This window comes from Podarcis vaucheri (assembly GCF_965113315.1).
Source record: "Podarcis vaucheri genome assembly, chromosome: 10".
NCBI classification, from domain to species: domain Eukaryota; kingdom Metazoa; phylum Chordata; class Lepidosauria; order Squamata; family Lacertidae; genus Podarcis; species Podarcis vaucheri.
In genome coordinates, this window is record NC_138748.1 from 67402941 (window position 1) to 67423788 (window position 20848).

The window sequence follows — 20848 nt, forward strand, 5'->3', positions numbered from 1 at the left end:
CGTGCTGGGGTGGGTTTGCCCGGTGGCGGGTAGGAGTGCTCTGCGGCGCTCATGCAAAGTGGGCAGCCTTTGGGGAATGCCGTGAAGGTCCGAGGCTCGCCGGCACGAGCGACGCTTCTGAGGAAGGCAGCTAGTTACTCACAAGAGGCACTCTGCGGACTACAGAGAGACTGCAATGCCGCAGCCTAACTCTCTACGCCTCCTCTCCTAGCACCACCAGCAGAGGGAGCTCTCTGTGTCACCAACAAGGCCCTGCGCATAAAGGAGTCTACATTATGAAATAGATAAATAAATGGGGCCCACAGGTACAAATCGCGCCCTCACAAACTCACGGGCCGCTACGTGTGTGCGTACGCTGCCATTATTCATACGGATGTAAGCCGTTTCAACTGAGAAGCAAAGTACCGTATTTTTTGCACCATAACACTCACTTTTTTCCTCCTAGAAAGTAAGGGGAAATGTCTGCGCGTGTTATGGAGGGAATGCCTACGGGTGGCGGGGGGGATCTGCTGCAGTTGTGAGCAGAAGATCCATGGTTCCCCTTCCTTCCCTCCTCTGTGGCTTGCTTTGAAACAGCAAAGCGGGAGAAGAGCCACTGAGTGGGGAGGAGAGAGGGACAGAGAGCCTGCTTCTTTAAAGGAGCAAAGCGGGAGAGGAGAGTGTAAGCGGCTCCTGTCCGGTTGGTTCCTTTAAAGCAAGCAGGTTCTCTGTCCCTCTCTCCTCCCCACTCAGCTTGCTACATAGCAGAGAAGAAGAAGAAGAAGAGTTTGGATTTGATATCCCGCCTTTCACTCCCCTTCAGGAGTCTCAAAGCGGCTCACATTCTCCTTTCCCTTCCTCCCCCACAACAAACACTATGTGAGGTGAGTGGGGCTGAGAGACTTCACAGAAGTGTGACTAGCCCAAGGTCACCCAGCAGCTGCATGTGGAGGAGCGGAGACACGAACCCGGTTTCCCAGATTACGTGACTACCGCTCTTAACCACTACACCACACTGGCTTTTCAGCTCGCTAAGCCAGGGATGAGCGGGAGGAGGAAGAAAAGCAGAGCCTGCTTGCTTTAAAGGAGCAAAGTGGGAGAGGAGAGGAGCCTTCTCCTCTTAAACCCCTTTTCTGCATTATTAGCAGCATCCTTCTCCTTGTCCCTTGAGTGCTTTTCCTTCCCTCCCCACTTAAAATGTGGTTACAAAGCACGGATCCACATGGATCCTCAGGATTTTTGCACTGGGTCACCCCAAATTCACCATCAGATCACATAGCATGTCCATGGCTACATCTTGCACCAAAAAAATCACGCACCCACTGGTGCAAAAACATGGTTACAAAGCATGGATCCACATGGATCCTCAGGATTTTTGCATTGGGCTACTCCAAACTCACTGTCAGATCACATGTCTGTGGCCACAGCATGAACAACAAAAATCATACATCCACTGTTTCGTTTAGAATATTTTTTTTCTTGTTTTCCTCCTCTAAAAACTACGTGCGTGTTATGGTCGAGTGCGTGTTATAGAGCGAAAAATACGGGTTATAAAAATTGCTTTGAGCGGATAGATAGAGCGGCTGCGCAGGAGCCTGGTCTGTTTCCAGGCACAATTCAAAGTGCTGGGGCTGACCTTTAAAGCTCTTCACAGCTTGTGACCAAGGTACTGAAACACACAGCCTCTAATAACGCAAATTGTTCTGGGAGTCTTTGAGACGTTATTTTTAGTTGGCTCTGATAACGATTTGTCCTGCAAGCCCACTAAGTGGAAAAACAGCGTATTAATATTGTATAGTGAAAGGGGGGAAATGCCCAGTTTATGGCAAGAGCGCAAGGTGTCGGGGGGGGGGGTAGAGCCCCCTTGGCTGCCCAGTTGCATCATTAGATGCTCAGAGAAGCAACTGGTTTCTAAGTCCGGGCATTTAAACCATGGCTCTCTCCAAAGAATCCTGGGAACCCTCACAAAACTATAACTCCCAGCTCCCTTAAGAAACTGCAATTCCCAGAATTCTGGGAAGCATGCGATGTGAATGTGCTTTAAATCATGGGTAGGTAATCTAAGGCCCGGGGGCTGGATCGGGCCCAATCGCCTTCTAAATCCGGCCCACGGATGGTACAGGAATCAGAGTGTTTTTACATGAGCAGAATGTGTCCTATTATTTAAAATGCATCTCTGAGTGATTTGTGGAGCCTGCCTGGAGTTTTTACATGAGTAGAATGTGTGCTTTTATTTAAAATGCACCTCTGGGTTATTTGTGGGGCATAGGAATACGTTCATCCCCCCCCCAAAAAAAAAATAGTCTGGCCCACCACAAGATCTCTGGGACTGGCCTTCTGCTGAAAAAGTTTGCTGGCCCCTGCTTTAAATGTTTGGGGCAGATGTGACGTGAGGCTCTTAAATGGGTCTGAAATATGCCCCCGTCCCACAAATCTGGTGACTGACTATATATGGGGTGATTTTCCAAGATAGGGAGTGACTCACAATCTGAGCAACACAGAGTTTCTCCCCCCCCCCAAAGTAAAAGAAAGAAAACTACAACTGGAAAATTACCACTGATTATCTTTTGTGTGCGGTGAATTCCTGTTGTTACTGATTTGTTTAAAGGTACAGTATACGTCTGTGTGATTTCACGTGTGTTTAATGCTTAAATATTGCTCAATGAGGTGTACAGAAAGAAAAAAAGTTGGCCTGGTATCTGTGCATGCCAAGGAAAACTCCTGAGCCGCCTTTCACCCCAGTCCTGTGTGAAAGATGCAGGGACACTTGGCACCCACTGATTTCAGTGGGTCCAGGCATGCCTAGACTATGCCCAGGATCCTCCAAATCCATTCAGCAGGGCCAGTAGGACCACCAAGTGCATACCTTCCAACATTCCTCAGATGAAAACGGGGACAATTCTCACTCCCCAAACTGATTAGACACAGAAGCATTTTTTAATTTAAAAAAATCAAGACCCTTTCCTCTCTGTTCCTCCTTTCTTCCCATCCAGGACGGCCCTTTACTGCAGGATTTAACCTCCTTCCACAGGGCCTGTAAGACACAGCTATTCCGCCTGGCTTTCAATTTGAACTTAGCCTGATCTTTTATTCCCCTTCCTCCCCTCCCCCTCCCCTTTTTATGAAGATTACCCTCTCTGGGATCCCACAGCTAATTCTCCCCTGGTCTCCTCGCTGGCCCAAATAGGACTAATTTAGCCAGCTAGCCCTGGTGATCATCTGATGTTTATTGGATGGATTTCCCCCCTAAATTGATTTTTGAATTCTGAATTTATTGTTATTCACGTTTTATACTGCATTTTATGCTGTTTTCTGTTGCATCAATTAAGTGTTTTAAATTTGTTGTTAGCCGCCCTGAGCCCGGTTTTCTGAACCGGGAAGGGTGGGGTATAAATAAATTATTATTATTATTATTATTATTATTATTATTATTACTACTATTATTATTATTATTATTATTATTATTATTATTATTATTATTACTCTGTCTGCCGCTCAGATCTGATGCATCACAGCGGACTGGGTCTCAGCAATGGCAGCCTCTCCTTCTCGCCTGCTCTCCAGCAGCTGCTATAAGCTCCCCAAGAGAGGAGGCTGGCCGTGGCACCCATGGAGAGGCCACGAAGAGGCCACGGGATGTTCCTTCGCAGCTGTCAGCACCGGGGAAAATAGGGACAGCCTGGGATCAAATCCGAAGCCCGGACAGCTTTCGTAATTCCAGGACTGTCCCTGGAAAACAGGGACGCTTGGAAGGGGATGCAAGTACGTGCTTCGCGTCCACGCAGAACTCGACGTGCTGCTAAGCCTAGGGGTCCAATGGGGCATAAACATGTTGGTAAGGCCAGGGGGGAGCTGAAATGGGGTGTTTTGCGGAGAGGAATAAGGCCTCTGCCCTTACCATGACGCTATACTGTGAGACGGAGATGTTGTTGGGGTGCACGGTCAGTCGGACGCACTGCTGCATCTCCGAGGCAAACCTCCGGGGCTCCCTGGACCGCTCACATTGCTCTTTCCTTGTGCACCTGGGAGGGAAGGGAACACAGAAGAAGGCTTGAGAAGTTAGTGCCTGAAGACAGCAGAGAGGTAGCAACAGGTCCTGTGGCGCTCTTGCCTGGTTTGCTTTCATTAGGGCAAAGATCAGCACCAGAGCTGCTCCAACAATTGTTTGCAGAGAGGTGGTGCTGCAGGTTAAACCACAAAGCCTAGGGCTTGCCGATCAGAAGTTTGGTGGTTTGGATCCCTGCAATGGGGTGAGCTCCCATTGCTCGGTCCAAGCTCCTGCCAACCTAGCAGTTCGAAAGCACGTTAAAGTAGATAAATAGGTACCGCTCCGGCGGGAAGGTAAACGGCATTTCCGTGTGCTGCTCTGGTTCACCAGAAGCGGCTTAGTCATGCTGGCCACATGACCCGGAAGCTGAACACTCCCTCGGCCAATAAAGCTAGATGAGCGCCACAACCCCAGGGTTGTCAGTGACTGGACCTAACAGCCAGGGCTCCCTTTACCTTTTTACCAATGATATTATATTATTATTATTATTATTATTATTATTATTATTACCTGCCCTTCACTTAAGGTCCCAGGGCAGGTGATAACAATTAAAAACATGACATTAAAAACAACTTTAAAAACTTACAACTGGAGAAAAAACACCGCAACCACACAAAAAATAACACCGAACAAAAATAGCAGGGACATCTAAGGAAAAGTAACAGAAGTTCATACAACCGCTTACATATAGATTTCAGATATGTCTGCATTAGAAATCTTCAAGGCTGTTTTCTAAAGAGATTTTATTTTCCTCATGTCATGGGACGCCAAACTTTGGGGCAGCTGCAGAAGTGGGCAAGAAGTGTTCACCCACTCAGAAATTGGACAGAAAACAGAACCCTCACTCAGATAGGATTACATCATCGTCATTATTATGTATATTCATTTCTACCCTGCCAGGGACTCAAGGCAGTTTTCAGATAAAAAGAAGAGCTAAAAACATAGTAAAACATAGTAAAAAATAATCATTATAAAAAATAAGCAATGGTAGAATTAAAACCACACACACACACACCCCCACACCCCCACACACCCCATACAGTTAATTACAATAAAACAACACAGCACAAGCTCTTTCCCAAAAAGCTTTCTGCTCCCAAAAGCCTGCTGCCAGCAGAAGGACAACAAGGAGGGAGCCAGTCTAGCTTCTCTAAAAAGTGAGTTGCAAAGTCTGGGAGCAGCAACCGAAAAGGCCCTCTCTTCCGTCCATACCAAGCAGGCCTGTAAGGGTGGCAGGACTGAGAGAAGGACCTCAAAACCCAACCAGGAAACCTGGTCTTTCAGATAGTTTGGACCTAAGCCGAATGACTTGACTTCATCAGGTAGCTAAGTCTCAATTGGTACATAGCATTATAACATTGCCATATTAGCTATGGGATCCCTAATTGATTGGACTACATAGCAATGAAAAGACACCCGTTTTCTTTAAGGAACCAGAGCAGATGCCAAGAAGATCAGCACGAAGAGTGATGAAAAAGGTTCTGACAGTTCTCCAAGGATAGAAGAACCTAAAGCTGGGCAACAGCCACCAAGCACACCTCTCCATCCATCCTTCCCAACTGTATCCAACATAAATAAAGACTCGTCTCTCAGTGGACCACTGGCAGTTCCCAGGGAAGGAAGTAATTATGGCTTTTATCTCACAACCCATGTAGCTAGAGGGGCCCAGGGTTAATAAAAAAAGGAGCTCCAGCAGGTTTGCTGATTATAATCCATTAAACTAATGCAACACACCTTCAAAGGCTGGTTTCAATGGATTCTTATGATATTAGAAGCAATACAGGCCCCATTAAAATCCCCTCTGAAGCTCAAATATGAAAGTTAAATAATTTGCCCTCTCCCAAACTTTGATGTTTCTGTTTCTAAGTTATGAGCATCTAGCCAGAGTTGGGGTGGGAAGAACATCTCATGCACTCAGGTGCAAATGAATTCAAGACCTCGGCACCGAAACCTGTATGGGAACAGGTGATGCAGACAGAGTTGTACATGACTGATTTGACCGAGCATTTGGGCTTGACGTACACATGCAGAATTATTATTACGATTGTTATTGTGAATAAGCAGAATGAATCTGGACCACTTTAGACTGCAGGTAGGCCAATCACATTTTCACGCCACATTCTTTCTCCTCGGTGTGTGAATGTTCTGTGAGTACAGAACATTCCTGCTCCCCTTTGAGCATTCAAAAACTGGTATCCCCCAGCCGTAGTCTGAAGTGGCAAATTCCAATCAACCTTATTCTTCTCCATTGTAGATCAGAACCCCATTCAGAATTCATGAAGACTATAAAGCCTCAATCACCTTGCCAAAAAAGGTCCGTATAGTTAAAGCCATGGTTTTCCCAGTAGTGATGTATGGAAGTGAGAGCTGGACCATAAAGAAGGCTGATCGCCGAAGAATGGATGCTTTTGAATTATGGTGCTGGAGGAGACTCTTGAAAGTCCCATGGACTGCAAGAAGATCAAACCTCTCCATTCTTAAGGAAATCAGCCCTGAGTGCTCACTGGAAGGACAGATCCTGAAGCTGAGGCTTCAATACTTTGGCCACCTCATGAGAAGAAAAGACTCGCTGGAAAAGACCCTGATGTTGGGAAAGATGGAGGGCACAAGGAGAAGGGGATGACAGAGGACGAGATGGTTGGACAGTGTTCTTGAAGCTACAAACATGAGCCTGACCAAACTGCGAGAGGCAGTGGAAGACAGGAGTGTCTGGCGTGCTCTGGTCCATGGGGTCACGAAGAGTCGGACACGACTAAACGACTAAACAACATAAAGCCTCAAATAGCTCAGGACCGCAAAACCTCAAGGACTGCCTGTTCCTGTGAACATCAAGCTAGAAGGTGTACAGAGGAAGGCAACCAAGACGCTCAAGCATCTGGAAACCATGCCATATGAAGAACAGTTGAAGGAGCTGGGTATGTTTAGCCTGGAAAAGAGGAGACTGAGAGGAGATAGGAGAGCCACCTTCAAATATCTTAAAGGCTATCACGTGGAAGAGGGGGGTGGCATGCTTGTTTTCTCCTGGTCTGGAGGGTATATTTTATGTCATATGTCGTATAGGTGACTGCAAAACTGTACTTTGAAAAACCATATATATATGGTTTCATATATATGAATAGTGAATCCATTTCAGAGTAAGTTTTGCTCCCTGGCCTCAACATTTGGCTCTTTATTAGCTCCGAGAAAGTCAGCATGCAAAGGGGGAAGGATGGCGCCATTCCAAGGAAATCTATAAATGGGAAAAAGTACTTCTTGTTCTACTGCACTTTGCAGCTAGATTTGACTGATAGCATCAGGTGTACGTACTTGAGCAAAGCAGCCCTTTCTTGCTACCAGCCAATATCCCATTAGCTCCCCCCCCCCCTTCTTGCGCTTAAGAGAGAATTTTAAATGCTGGGTCTCCAGAGAGGCTGCGGAGAAGCAGAATGCCGGCAGCCTCTGTTGTGTATGTGCGTTTGTGTGTGATGGGAGCAAATGCCAGTAGGAAAACACCGTCAGGAGCTTACGCTTGCCAGTCTCAGCTCAGAAAAAAATGTCAGCAAGAGGATCGGGCGAGGAATGGGGAGAGGGCACTTCCAAGAACATCCCAGGGATGATAGACTGTTATGGTCCTCCAGGAAACTCATCCACAGGTTGGTCACCCAAGACAACGTTAGGGAGACACCGCTTGCCGTTTGTTCAGTGACAGGGAGATGTCGCCACACAATCTCAGCTTCTGTGTCGTGCCAGGCAATCATGAACACTGCGGCCATATGGCAGCTGGTTCCGATACCTACTAGAGGAATAGGATTCACATGAGGGAATCGAGTTAAAAGCTCTGCGACTGGTGGCAGAAGGGAGAAGCAGGTGAGCCGAATAGATTAAAAACAAACCAAGGAAATTATCTGTCTAATAAGAGTGTGCGCAAGCGGCAAGACAACCACAAGCCGCTCTGCTCTGCTCGCCCTTCTGCTCTGAGCATCAGCCCTCCTGTCATAGCTCTGGCAGGAAAATCACCCCTCTCATCAGCAGTCACACTCCTCTTTAATAAGACATCCATCCCTCTATGATTCTATGATCAGGGATGGGCAAATATGAACGTAAGGAAAGCCTGCTGGACCAGCCCAGGGGCCCATCGCATCCGTGGTCATGGTAGCCAACCAGATACCTGTGGGAAACAGGCAAGCAGGATTGGAGCATGAGAGCAGCAGTCTCCCATCCTGTGGTTTCTAGCAACTGATATTCAGAAGCATTGGTAAAGGTAAAGGGACCCCTGACCATTAGGTCCAGTCATGGCCGACTCTGGGCGCTCATCTCGCTTTATTGGCCAAGGGAGCCGGTGTACAGCTTCCGGGTCATGTGGCCAGCAGGACTAAGCCGCTTCTGGCGAACCAGAGCAGCACACAGAAACACTGTTTACCTTCCTTCCAGAGCGGTACCTATTTATCTGCTTGCACTTTGACGTGCTTTCGAACTGCTAGGTTGGCAGGAGCAGGGACCGAGCAACGGAACTCACCCCGTCGCAGGGATTCAAACCACCGACCTTCTGATCAGCAAGTCCTAGGCTCTGTGGTTTAACCCACAGTGCCACCCGCATCTGGAGGGCACAGCACAGCCCTCCTGGCTAGTAGCCATCACTATCCCTCTCCTCCATGTATTTGACTAATCCTCCTTTAAGGCCTTCTTTTAGCTTGGTGGCCATCTCTGCCTCCCCTGGGAGCGAGTTCCATAGTTTAAACCATGTGCTGGGTTTACAAGTCCCTTCCTATTATCTGTCCCAAATCTTCCAACTGTTCTGGTTTCCACCTGCTTCTCATTTTTCCAATCTTAAATCCAGTTCCCCACGTCTCCTCCTCAGCTTGGGAATTGCCTTTCGGGAAAAAGAGCTTGTGAAAATTCACCTGCATTTTGGAGAAGATTTCTCCTAATTAAAACTTCTTTTTCCTGTGCAATTACGCACCATTGTGCAGAATAATTTTCCCCAATATGACCACTTTATTTTTTTACTCATATGTGCATTTCTGTGCACACGTTACTCCAAAATATGCATCTTTCTACATCTTTCTATACATTTCTTGGATGGAGAAATGCATTTCAAAATTCGGAGAAGTGCAGATGGCTGTGTTTCGGTTTGTGCGTGGTTTCAGAAAGTGTAAATTAGGTAGGTTCATCCACTCAGTGGCGTAGCGTGTGGGGTGCAGGGAGGGCCGGCCGCACCGGGCGCAACATCTGGGGGTTAGGGTTAGGGGGCGCAAATCCATGGGTTAGGGGGCACAAATTACTTGCCTTGCCCTGGGTGCTGACAACCCACGCTACGCCACTGCGTCCACTGGCAGAAGAGTAAGTGGCATGGGGGGAGAGCATTGCCCCTGACACCATCGTGGCCACCCCCAACATGCACTGTGATCCCCCCACTGCGCTGAGCACCACACCCCTGCGGGCTGCATGCCACACCCCCAGGATGCACACCATGCCCCCGTCTGCTCTCCGCCCCTGGTGCCGGAGCATGCAACTTTGCTACTGGGTTTGCCTTTAAATGCAAACCAAATCCATTTTCTCCACCATCCCTCGCTCAGGTCTGGCTTTCCATACGCAGATGTGCACAATGTATTCCAAATCCGAAGTGGGGACTTCTCCCGCAAAGTGTGTTCTCTCACACCTTACCGCTTGAAAATTCCTTTGGCAGAAGCACAACAGAGTTTGCAAAACAGTCCCATCCAGCTCCCAGGTCTCCAAAAGCAGAGAGAGATGCTGCAACCGTCTCCTTTTCTGATCTTAATACAACGCCACTGACTCCAGCTTCTGCCTCTCCCTCCTCATCCCCTCCCTCCCCCCATGCCCACCCCTCTGCCCAAGAGGCACCAGATTATAGTTACAGCTTGTTTGCAGGCTGCACAGAGATAATCAAGAGCAAAGACCTTTGACTGCAACTCCACTAGCAATTTCCACAACATCCAACTTGGGAGAAAGTCGGCGCAGCAGAGTTCACTCCGTGCAGCTGTTTAAGCCAGGACTGATGTGGTTAACAGCTAACACAATGCATGATACTCAATCTTCATTCCGTACTTCTCTGAAGGAGGTACAGCCCACACTTTTTCGTAGGTCGTGCTTGATCCCCCTCAAAAGGCTGTATACAAATTTTCTTGTCAGTCACTGTAGACCACACTGAAGTATGTGGACCAATGGCTTGACTTTGCACAAGGCAACGTTCTAAGTCTCGACTTCCGGGTTGGCGCGATCTGGAAATGGCGGATTCCCTCCGAGCTCCGGAGGGAATCGGCTCAGCGGTGGATGGGTCTTTGCCGTGCCGGCGACACGGGGATCCTTAAAAACCGCAGGCGCGGAAGCCTGCGGACTGAAGACTCGGCGGGTGCCTTAAGCGCCCCCCCTGATTCGCGAAGAGCCTTTTTAAAGGCTACGGAGGGGATACGGGGGACGGCGCGGCACTGAGAGTCGATCGCTACCGCCGCTGAGCGAAGCCGCGAGCCATAACTGGAGAGCGCTGACTTCCTTCCTTGAAATTCAGACTGAAAAAAAAGAACCCGTGAGTAATTTGGAACTGAACTTTAAAAATTTTACCTTCTGAATTTGAGACGACCGGGGGGTGTGCTAAAAGGAAGTCCCCCCCCCCTTGCAGACGATCCAGAGCAATGATATAAGAGCTAAGCTGGAGTGCCTACCCTGTAAAGGGTGAGTTTCAAAAGGACAGTAACTTCCAAGATTTGGAAAGGCAAATTTGAGTAGGAGAGTGGAGTGTTGGAAGAGACTTTGTTTTGTTGTAAACAACCCTCCCTCCCGGGCCCGGGAGCGACCTGCTTTGGAGCCTGTATAGAGGAGCAGAATTTGACAGCTGTCAAAGCTGTCAAATGGACTGTTAACAGTGGAAAAATTGCTATTTAAGATCTCTCCGGATTAAAAGGAGTTACAATTGAATCAAAATTGTTGGAAACAAAGAAACAATAACAGGACAGAGGATTGTTGGAGAAAAGAACATTAAGTAACCAGATTCCCTCTAGGGGGAACTCTGTGGAATTACAATGGCTGTGGGTAGAAAGATACTGAGAGAAATCGAAAGGATGTTTTCACTGGTGGGAACTTTACAGGAGCAGACTACAGCTATGAGTAAACAACTGATGACCTTGAATTCTGAAACAAGTAGTTCTGCTGAATGTAATGAGGACTTGAGTGAGAAAGAACCCACAGCTGAATTCGAAATAATAAACAAAGAAGAGGAGAAGATAAAACAAGAAAGAGAACAAGTTAAGTGGGAAAATACTAACCAGAAGCCGACATCTGGAGAACACAAGCAAGGAGACTATTGGATTAAATCCATTTTAAGCCTACGAAAGATACAGAAGACGAAAGTGGAGGCCCCGGGAGTTTATGGAATTCAGGAACTTGAAATAAAGAAGTACAATTGGGGCCTCCACACAGACTTTGATTTTGATTATCATCAAGACTCAGGCCTTGTGGAAATTCTTCAACAGTTGTCTCTAAATATGGGAAGAGACTATGGACTGATTGGATTGATTGTGAAGGAACTCTTTCGAGACTCGATGACCGACAAAAAGGACTACCAACAAAACCGGCGGAGAGGGACTGAAAGAGATTTGAGAGCCTCGGACGTGCGGAACCCAGGCTAAAAACTGTTATTTTGGACATGTCTTGGGAAAGGACGCAAACCGGGGATGGGAGGGAGGGAAGTATTTAAATTCAAACAACACTCAAGACCAGGGGGTTTAGTTAATAAGAAAATCATTTAAGAAAAAATGAGAAATCGAGGGAAGAGAATTGGGGTCCAACTTAGGGAAAATTTATTTTTGTCTTTCTTTATAAAAGGATTAATATTAAGATGGAAAAGGAAATGCCAACTTGCTGACATAAATTTGGGAATAGGGAGGCAAGGGTGGGGGTGGGGGGAAGTCAAGGACTAGGGTTAGAAAATAAGATGTTAGGAAATTGTACATGTTTGTCGTCTTTTATGTTTGTTTTGGTGTTTTGTGTTTTGTTTTTGTCTATATAAAATGTGAAAACCCAATAAAAATATTTAAAAAAAAAAAAAGTTCTAAGTCTCTGTACTTGAGTGGGCTGCTGCCCTGATGCTAACTTTTGAGGTCCTTGTTCATTCCTCTTATGATACAGTGGTACCTCGGGTTAAGAACTTAATTCGTTCTGGAGGTCCATTCTTAACCTGAAACTGTTCTTAACCTGAGGTACCGCTTTAGCTAATGGGGCCTCCCGCTGCTGCCACCATGCGATTTCTGTTCTCATCCTGAAGCAAAGTTTTTAACCCGAGGTACTATTTCTGGGTTAGTGGCGTCTACTAAAGTTTGTATAGCTACTTATCTCCTTGGCTCGGGGGTCCCAAATCTTCACACCCTCCAACATTTCTCTGATGAAACTAAGGTCATCTTAAGGAAAAGAGATCAAATCAGAAACTGGGACTGATTCTGTAAATCAAGACTGTCTCTGGGAAATAGGGACACTTGGAGGATCTGAGATAGTTTTTCAAAGAGAGGGCCACCTTCCACAAAGGAGGACACATAGCCACCCTATCAGAAGCAGCTTGCATGCTTCGCTGTTGGGAACATTGCCTTTCGGTGGGTTGCTTGCTTAATCCACACATATCCTGCCTCTTTTAAAAGAGTCTGCGGTGGCTTGGAACCTTGGCCTGACATGAACCAAAGTGTGCTGCCTTTGCTCTTGGTAATCAAAGGCACCAAGTGCAACTAATTTGCCTCTCTTTCCAGGGATGAACTTCTGGACAGGTGTGTGTGTGAGAGAGAGAGCAAGCAAGGAGATGCACACGTGCTAGCTAAGTGTTTCAGGAAATTTATCTCGGCTCCAAATCAAACTCTCTCCATGCCCTTTGACTGCTACGGCGTGATGTTCTCTGCCTCAAAGACTAGGAGGGAAATGAGATCTGGATTTCCTTTCTCTTTTCTTCCCCCCCACCCCTCCGTTCCGTTTGCAGATCCTGGCCTTTTCACCTGAGAAGGAAAGATGCAATTTTATAGCCCCGGCCAGAGCTAAGCGAGCAACGTGCTCTGATTGCAGATAGCTGGCCTGGAGCTCTGGCTACGGGAACCACTGCTTTTCATCAGAAGTCCCCAAATCCTCTTGGTTTTAAGGCTCAATGGAAAACGTGCCACACGCATGAGCTTCACTTCCCAATGCCCTGTGTGTTTGACCCGTACATTTGAAAATAAAACATTACATTAGGAAATTACCCACAAGCCTACAATACTGTCTCCCCACAAAGATGACAACCCTGTAGAAGGCTGTACCTGGAATTTACTGCCACAAAACAAGTGTGGAGCACTGCAATACCCACAGCTGGGGGAGCAGGTATAACACCTGATCATACATGTACTGCATGTAGCTCCAGCTAACATCTGGAACTGCCCTCTTGCTAGCACTGATTACGTGCTTTGAAATATGCATTGTTGAAATGGAAAGTTGCCAAAGAGCAAAATTCATGAAAACCTCCTAAGTTCCATTTTTTCACACATTTTCCCCTATGTTTCCTCGTAGTCATAGAATCATAGAATCATAGAGTTGGAAGAGACCACAAGGGCCATCGAGTCCAACCCCCTGCCAAGCAGGAAACCCCATCAGAGCACTCCTGACATATGGTTGTCAAGCCTCTGCTTAAAGACCTCCAAAGTAGGAGACTTCACCACACTCCTTGGCAGCAAATTCCACTGTTGAACAGCTCTTACTGTCAGGAAGTTCTTCCTAATGTTTAGGTGGAATCTTCTTTCTTGTAGTTTGGATCCATTGCTCCGCGTCCACTTCTCTGGAGCAGCAGAAAACAACCTTTCTCCCTCCTCTAAGTGACATCCTTTTAAATTTTGAACATGGCTATCATATCACCCCTTAACCTCCTCTTCTCCAGGCTAAACATGCCCAGCTCCCTTAGCCGTTCCTCATAAGGCATCGTTTCCAGGCCTTTGACCATTTTGGTTGCCCTCCTCTGGACACGTTCCAGTTTGTCAGGGTCCTTCTTGAACTGTGGTGCCCAGAACTGGACACAGTACTCCAGGTGAGGTCTGACCAGAGCAGAATACAGTGGCATCCTGAGTCGTTTCATCCTGCTCTGCTGAAGCTCCACTGCAGCGAATATGTTTGGTGTGATGTAACAATCGGATGCAACTACCTCATGTTGCTGAAAGAAACTTCCAAGCATTGCTCTGGGTCTGAAAGTGTCCCTAATTCCCGAGGCCATCTTAATAATACTGTTTTGCTGTAAGAATATAATTAGATCCTGCTGGGTCAAACCAATGGCCTTTCCAGTCCAGAATCCTATTCTCACAGTAGCCAACCAGATGCCATCCCAATGATGGACAGGTCTATGGTCTTCTCCAAGCAAAAATTCCTAAGCTCAGTGGAAGAAGAAGAGTTTGGATTCAGGGAAGTTTTTAATGTGTGACATTTTAGTGTATTTTTGGTCTCTGTGGAAGCCGCCCAGTGGCTGGGGAAACCCAGCCAGATGGGCGGGGTACAAATAATAAATTATTATTATTATTATTATTATTATTATTATTATTATTATTATTATTTGATATCCCCTTTTATCACTACCCTAAGGTAGCGGCTTACAGTCTCCTTTTCCTTCCTCCCCCACAACAAACACTGTGTGAGGTGAGTGGGGCTGAGAGACTTCAGAGAAGTGTGACTGGCCCAAGGTCACCCAGCAGCTGCATGTGGAGGAGCAGGGAAGTGAACCCCGTTCACCAGATTACGAGTCTACCGCTCTTAACCACTATACCTCCAAACTTCAACCCTGGCATCTCAAGGTAGGGCTGGGTGAGAAAGCTGTCTCAAAACCCAAAAAGCCTCTGCCAGCCAGTGCCCATTAATACTGAGCTAGATGGACCAATGACCAGACACAGTGTAAGGCGCCTTCTGCTCCTAAACCAGGGGTAGGCAACCTAAGACCTGTGGGCCGGATGCGGCCCAATCGCCTTTTCAATCCGGCCCACAGACAGTCCAGGAATCAGCATGTTTTTACATGAGTAGAATGTGTCCTTTTATTTAAACTGCATCTCTGGGTTATTTGTGGGGCCTTCCTGGTGTTTTTACATGAGTAAAATGTGTGCTTTTATTGAAAATGCATCTCTGGGTTATTTGTGAGGCATAGGAATTCGTTCATTTCCCCCCCCCCAAAAAAAAAAATATATAGTCCGGCCGACCACATGGTCTGAGGGACAGTGGACCGGCCCATGGCTGAAATAGCTTGCTGACCCCTGTCCTAAGCCCTTGTCTCCAACTAAGCTCAGAGTGCACAGCATCAGAGCTGGCCAGCAGAGGGAGATCAATGGAAGCGGAGTGCAATTGTGGTTGCAGCTGGCTAACATGAGGCAGCAAAACTGAGCCTGTGAGCGTTATCTAAAGGAACAGTATTCCCTCATGAGGAAGACCCTGCTCACGGAGAATGGGAGAGATGCCACAGGTCTCGCCCATGCTGCTGGTGTCCATGGAAGCTGAGGGCTGCCAGGTTTGTTTGTGGCTGCCTTCCTATCCCTGATTACTTCATAAAGGTAAAGGGACCCCTGACCATTAGGTCCAGTCATGACCGACTCTGTTGTTGCGGCGCTCATCTCGCTTTATTGGCCGAGGGAGCCGGCGTACAGCTTCCGGATCATGTGCCCTGCATGACTAAGCCGCTTCTGGTGAACCAGGGCAGTGCACGGAAACACTGTTTACCTTCCTGCCGGAGCGGTACCTATTTATCTACTTGCACTTTGACGTGCTTTTGAACTGCTAGGTTGGCAGGAGCAGGGACCGAGCAATGGGAGCTCACCCCGTGGTGGGGGTTCGAACCGCCGACCTTCTGATCGGCAAGTCCTAGGCTCTGTGGTTTAACCCACAGACCACAATTCAGTGGAAAAGCTCTTCCCATCTCTATGTCCGGCTCTGTGGACAGGGCAGGCTGACCTCTAGGAACAATGAACTCTGGTATTGCTTCAGCAAGAAGCAACCTGAGCTTGCATCCTGTCTAGTAGCTGAAGGAACTGTGGCATCCTACAGTAATAGAATTGTAGAGCTGAATTAGTCAATTAGTCCACCCCCTGCAATGCAGGGATCCCATCCTGTTGGTCCTGTCTGTCCTGGAAGGTGCTTTTAAAAAAAAAAATTAAAGGGCCCCTGCCTTCTTCAGTAGCCACCTGTTGCAACAGTTGGACAGTTTTAATGTCTTGTCACTTTCAGAGCACACCAAGACCTCTTCACCATCCTACAGAATGTTCCTGGATGCAACAGTATGCATCAGTTTGATAAGAAATGCAATGCGGCACCTTTTGTCAGTTTCAGGAATCAGTCTCAGCTGAACTTCCCCCTACGTATATGGCTGTGAAGGACTTAACTGGCATAGCCCCGTTGAGCCCAGACTTGGCTGGCCCAGCCAGAGGTCTGTGTGCTCCAAATTCACTCACCCTGGAGGATCTTGGGTTCGGATTGTGCTACAATTTGTTTTTCTGTAGAATAGAATCATTTCCCTTCTTTCTCCCATCTCTTTCTTATAGCAGGGGTTCCCAAGCTGTGGTCCGTGGACCACCAGTTGTCTGTGAGCATCATTCATGTGGCCTGTGTACTGCCACTTATATCCTCAGCAGTTTTCAAGTGGACCGTGGTGAGGGAAAGTTTGCGAAGCCCTGTCCTATAGGGGAATCTCTGGTATTGCAGGAGCTTCTGAAATGTGAGTCTTACAAGTCTGAGGATGGGAGTGCCACATCCTCTGGCTGAAGGGGCCCTGAAGATTCAGCTGGGAGCTGCACTCTGGAGCTGTCTCTGTGTGCCCTTCCACTTCTCATTCAGAGACCTCCACTCCATCCGAAGAAGGAAGAAGGAGAAGGAGGAGGAGGAGGAGAAACAACAACTGATTTCTGGCCCCAGACATCGTATCATGCTCCCAAGTGTCCCAGAAAAAAAGGACATCTCATATTTTTTTTTTTTATTACGAGAGAACAGTGGTCATTTTAGTTGTCACACTCTCAGGTGATTTCGCAGTGCCACCCCGCCCACCAAATGCTTTTGAGGGGGTGGCGATATCACATGCTGCTCCAAAACATGCATTTTAGGTACTGTGCCGGGGGGGGGGAGCACATTTGAGGGGGATGGAATCACTGCACAAAATCGTGAGAGATCATGGCAACGAAAATGACCATGGTGTTCTCACGATGAAAAAATGGGGAAATGGAGTCTGGGAAGATGGTGCCCTGGATTGTGACTTCAAAGTATTGGAGGGTATGCCATATGCGACAAAAGACTGCGAATGATATCCTTCCATCTACTTTGCATCTGTTCAAGGAGCCTTGCCGCACAAAAGACTCGCAACTCAAGGAGTGGGGTAACCCTTCTTAGGAATGCAGGAAGCTTTCATATTGGGTCAGGCCATTGGTCCATCTAGTTCAATACTGCCTACACGGACTGGCAGCAATGGCTCTTCAAGGTTTCAGGTAAGAGTCCCCCCCATCCTTACCTGCAGATGACGGGGATTGAACTAGGAATTTTCCGCTTGAAAGGCAGATGCTCTACCTCTGACCTATGGCCTTTCCCCAAACTCAGAATCAGGAATACCAGGAGGATGCAACAAAGAGGAAAAGTAGAAAACTGAGGTTCCTCTCTCAGCACCTCCAGCTAAAAGGATTTCTCGGGGGAGATAGGTGATGATGAAGACCAAGATCTGCTGCCCATCTGAGTGGGTGGACCAATGGTCAGGATAAGGCAGCTTCAGGTATACACCACACTGGGAATTATAGAAAGTTAAAGGTGAAGGGACCCCTGACCATTAGGTCCAGTTGTGGCTGACTCTGGTGTTGCAGCACTCATCTCGCTTTATTGGCCGAGGGAGCCGGCGTACAGCTCATTAAAGGAGTATAGGGTCATGTGGCCAGCATGACTAAGCCACTTCTGGTGAACCAGAGCAGCGCACGGAAATGCTGTTTACCTTCCCGCCGGAGTGGTACCTATTCATCTACTTGTACTTTGACGTGCTTTTGAACTGCTATGTTTTCAGGAGCAGGGACTGAGCAACAGGAGCTCACCCCGTCGTGGGGATTCGAACCGCCGACCTTCTGATCGGCAAGTCCTAGGCTCTGTGGTTTAAATCAATGAAGAACTACCATGCCACTAGAAGAGTTTCTCTATGGGTCTTCTTTCAACTGCAGGCTATCTTTCTCATGAATTGCCAAAAGTAGCCATGGGACATGATTTTTGTCATACGCTTCGCGCAATGCAAACCTTTCAAGGTGAGCATCTAAGCTGTCCTTGGACCATCAGTAATCATCAGTGTAAGGTCAACATTGCCTCTCTAGAAACCATCCTCAATTTATAACCTGGGGAGATGAGACTGAAGAAGGGGAGGAAAGAGAGAAGGGGGCGCAGATGCCAGCCAGAGAAGGTGAGGGGCTCTGAAATTTGCCCTTCCATCCAAGCGGCGTGAGCAATTTTCCCGAAGGAAAAGGGGATTTTTCTTCTTCTCTCTCTCTCCAAAGAGCCCCAGCAACACGCACACATGTAAAGTTTAAGGTCACTTCCAGCAATGTTTTGACATTTCCAAGTCTCCCCCCCTCCGGGTTCTAAGGATCAGAATGCTATAAATGCCGAGATGTGGACACGGTTGACCTTAAGCTTTGTGAGGCAATGTAAGCGATTCTCAGATTCCTCGAAATCTCCCTCTGCCAGCTTCCCAACCTCTTGCACTCAGCTGAGGATGGGACAGTTTCTCCCTTTGCCATTTCCCATCCAAAGAAAATATCTCTGAATGATCCCTCAGTTGTAATTTAGCACATCTCTGGGACAGCATGAGATCTTGCCAGCTTCTCAAGTTAAAGTTCTTAATCTCGACAAGAACTGACAAAAAGGGTGTTGAGCAGGAATCCTGGATATGTCCATTAGTTTCAGCATCAATGTCGGCCCTTGTGGAAAGATAACTGCCCAGGTAGGAGAAGTGATTGACATTTTCCAATGTTACACCATTGAGTTGGATTTGTGGTGCTGCAGAGGGGTCATTTTGTACCTGATGGTGCAGCACTTTGGTTTTTTGGATGTTGAGCGATAGGCCAAGCTTTTCATAAGCTTCTGTGAAGACATTTAGGATGGTTTGGAGGTTATCCTCTAAGCGTGCACACATGACATTGTCATCAGCATACCGAAGCTCTATGATGGAAGTTACAGTAACTTAAGGTTGCCAGGCATCCCCGTTTCCCGGGGATAGTCCCCGGATTTACTAATCAGTCCCCTGACAAAATCCATCCATTCCGACTGAAGTTGAAAAGTGTCCCCGGATTCATTGAAAAAAATCTGGTAACCTTACTCTTTGGTTTCAGCCTGCTCAGGTTAAAGAGCTTTCCATCTGTTCAGTGTATGATTTCTACAATAAACGCCATCTCCAACTCCTCGAAATATTCCATCAACGGTGTCTCCGAAAAAATTTAGACATCACTCGAGAAGACAGGTGGACTAATACTAGAAGAAGCAAAGATCACCAGTCTAGAACAATGATTATTCAACATCAGCGTGGCTGGACTATGTTGTGCAGATGCCCGATTATCGTCTTCCAAAGCAACTACAGTGGTACCTCTGGATGCGTACAGGATCCGTTCCGGAGCCCCATTCACATCCTGAAGCAAATGCAACCCGTATCCGTGCATCTGTGCATTCGCAGGTCGTGATTTACCGCTTCCGCGCATGCATGTGACATCATTTTGAGCGTCTGCACATGCACGAGCTGCGAAACCTGGAAGTAACACGCTCCGTTACTTCCGAGTCTCCACAGAGCGCAACCCGAAAATGCTTAACCCGAAGCTACTTCAACCTGAGGTATGACTGTACTCTATTACGAACTTTAAAATGGAAAGCGTAATGCTGGTGGTCAACAAAAGAGGTTTAAAGACTCTCTCAAAGCATATCTAAAAAAATGTAGTATAAACACCAAGAACTGGGAAACACTGGCCTGCGAGAGCTCCGGTTGGAGAATAGCCTTTACCAAAGGTGTCATGGGCTTTGAAGACACTCAAACTCAGGACGTAAGGGAGAAATGTGCTAAGAGGAAGGCACACTTGGCAAATCCACACCGTGATCAACTCCCACCCGTATACCAATGTCCCCACTGTGGAAGGACTTGTGGATCCAGAATTGGCCTCCACAGTGGGACTCATTGTTAAAACCATGTTTATGGAAGACAATCTTACTCGGCTACGAGTGATTGCCAGAGAAGAAGAATGTAATATCTAACATCCGAATATGTCTGAATTACCACCATTAACCCGATAACAGAGTCCACTCCGTCATTACTGATCAATAGCATGCAGCTAATAACTTCTGATGATGTGCAGCTATTATATCAAGCCTACACTCTTCTTTCATTATAAAAGTAATATTCAATATTGATTTACGCCTATCAGTACTACTTAAGCGTGCAGGCAATTTCTGTGTCACAATGTTCAGGATATTGTCTTCTAGAGATACAGCATCAGGGCAGGCTGCAACTGGGGCCATGGGCCACTAATCTATCCGGTATTGAACTGCAGAGATTTGCAGTGGTAAATCCTCAACAAATGGAAAGTAAAGGCATGTCTGTTATCAGTCGTCTCCCCTTCCCCTACTGCGTGTCTAGACTCTAGCGCCTTGCTCTCCACCTTTATGACTGTCCTGCTGACCTCTATCGGGGCAGGGCAATATGCCATTGCTAGTATTGAAGCGGGATTTGCTGCTGTACGTGGAATGGGTGAACATGTGTGCCAGTTTTGCCCTTGTCTCAGGCAGCAAAATGTCTTGGGGTGGACTTGAATGCAGGATGTGACATGCTTGGCCCCCACTGCGTTTCCTGACATTGCT

General features: G+C 47.3%; 1 protein-coding gene across 4 annotated transcripts in view; it reads right to left on the reverse strand.

Moving 5' to 3' along the window:
- The window catches only part of PLXNA4 (plexin A4), a 604081-nt gene that overhangs the window by 144719 nt on the left and 438514 nt on the right, over positions 1–20848 (reverse strand). For all 4 annotated transcript variants that reach the window (XM_082238689.1, XM_082238692.1, XM_082238690.1 and 1 more), the window contains one exon: positions 3878–4001. In XM_082238689.1, the coding sequence (XP_082094815.1) occupies positions 3878–4001 (124 nt within the window). The remainder of the gene's footprint in view (positions 1–3877; positions 4002–20848) is intronic.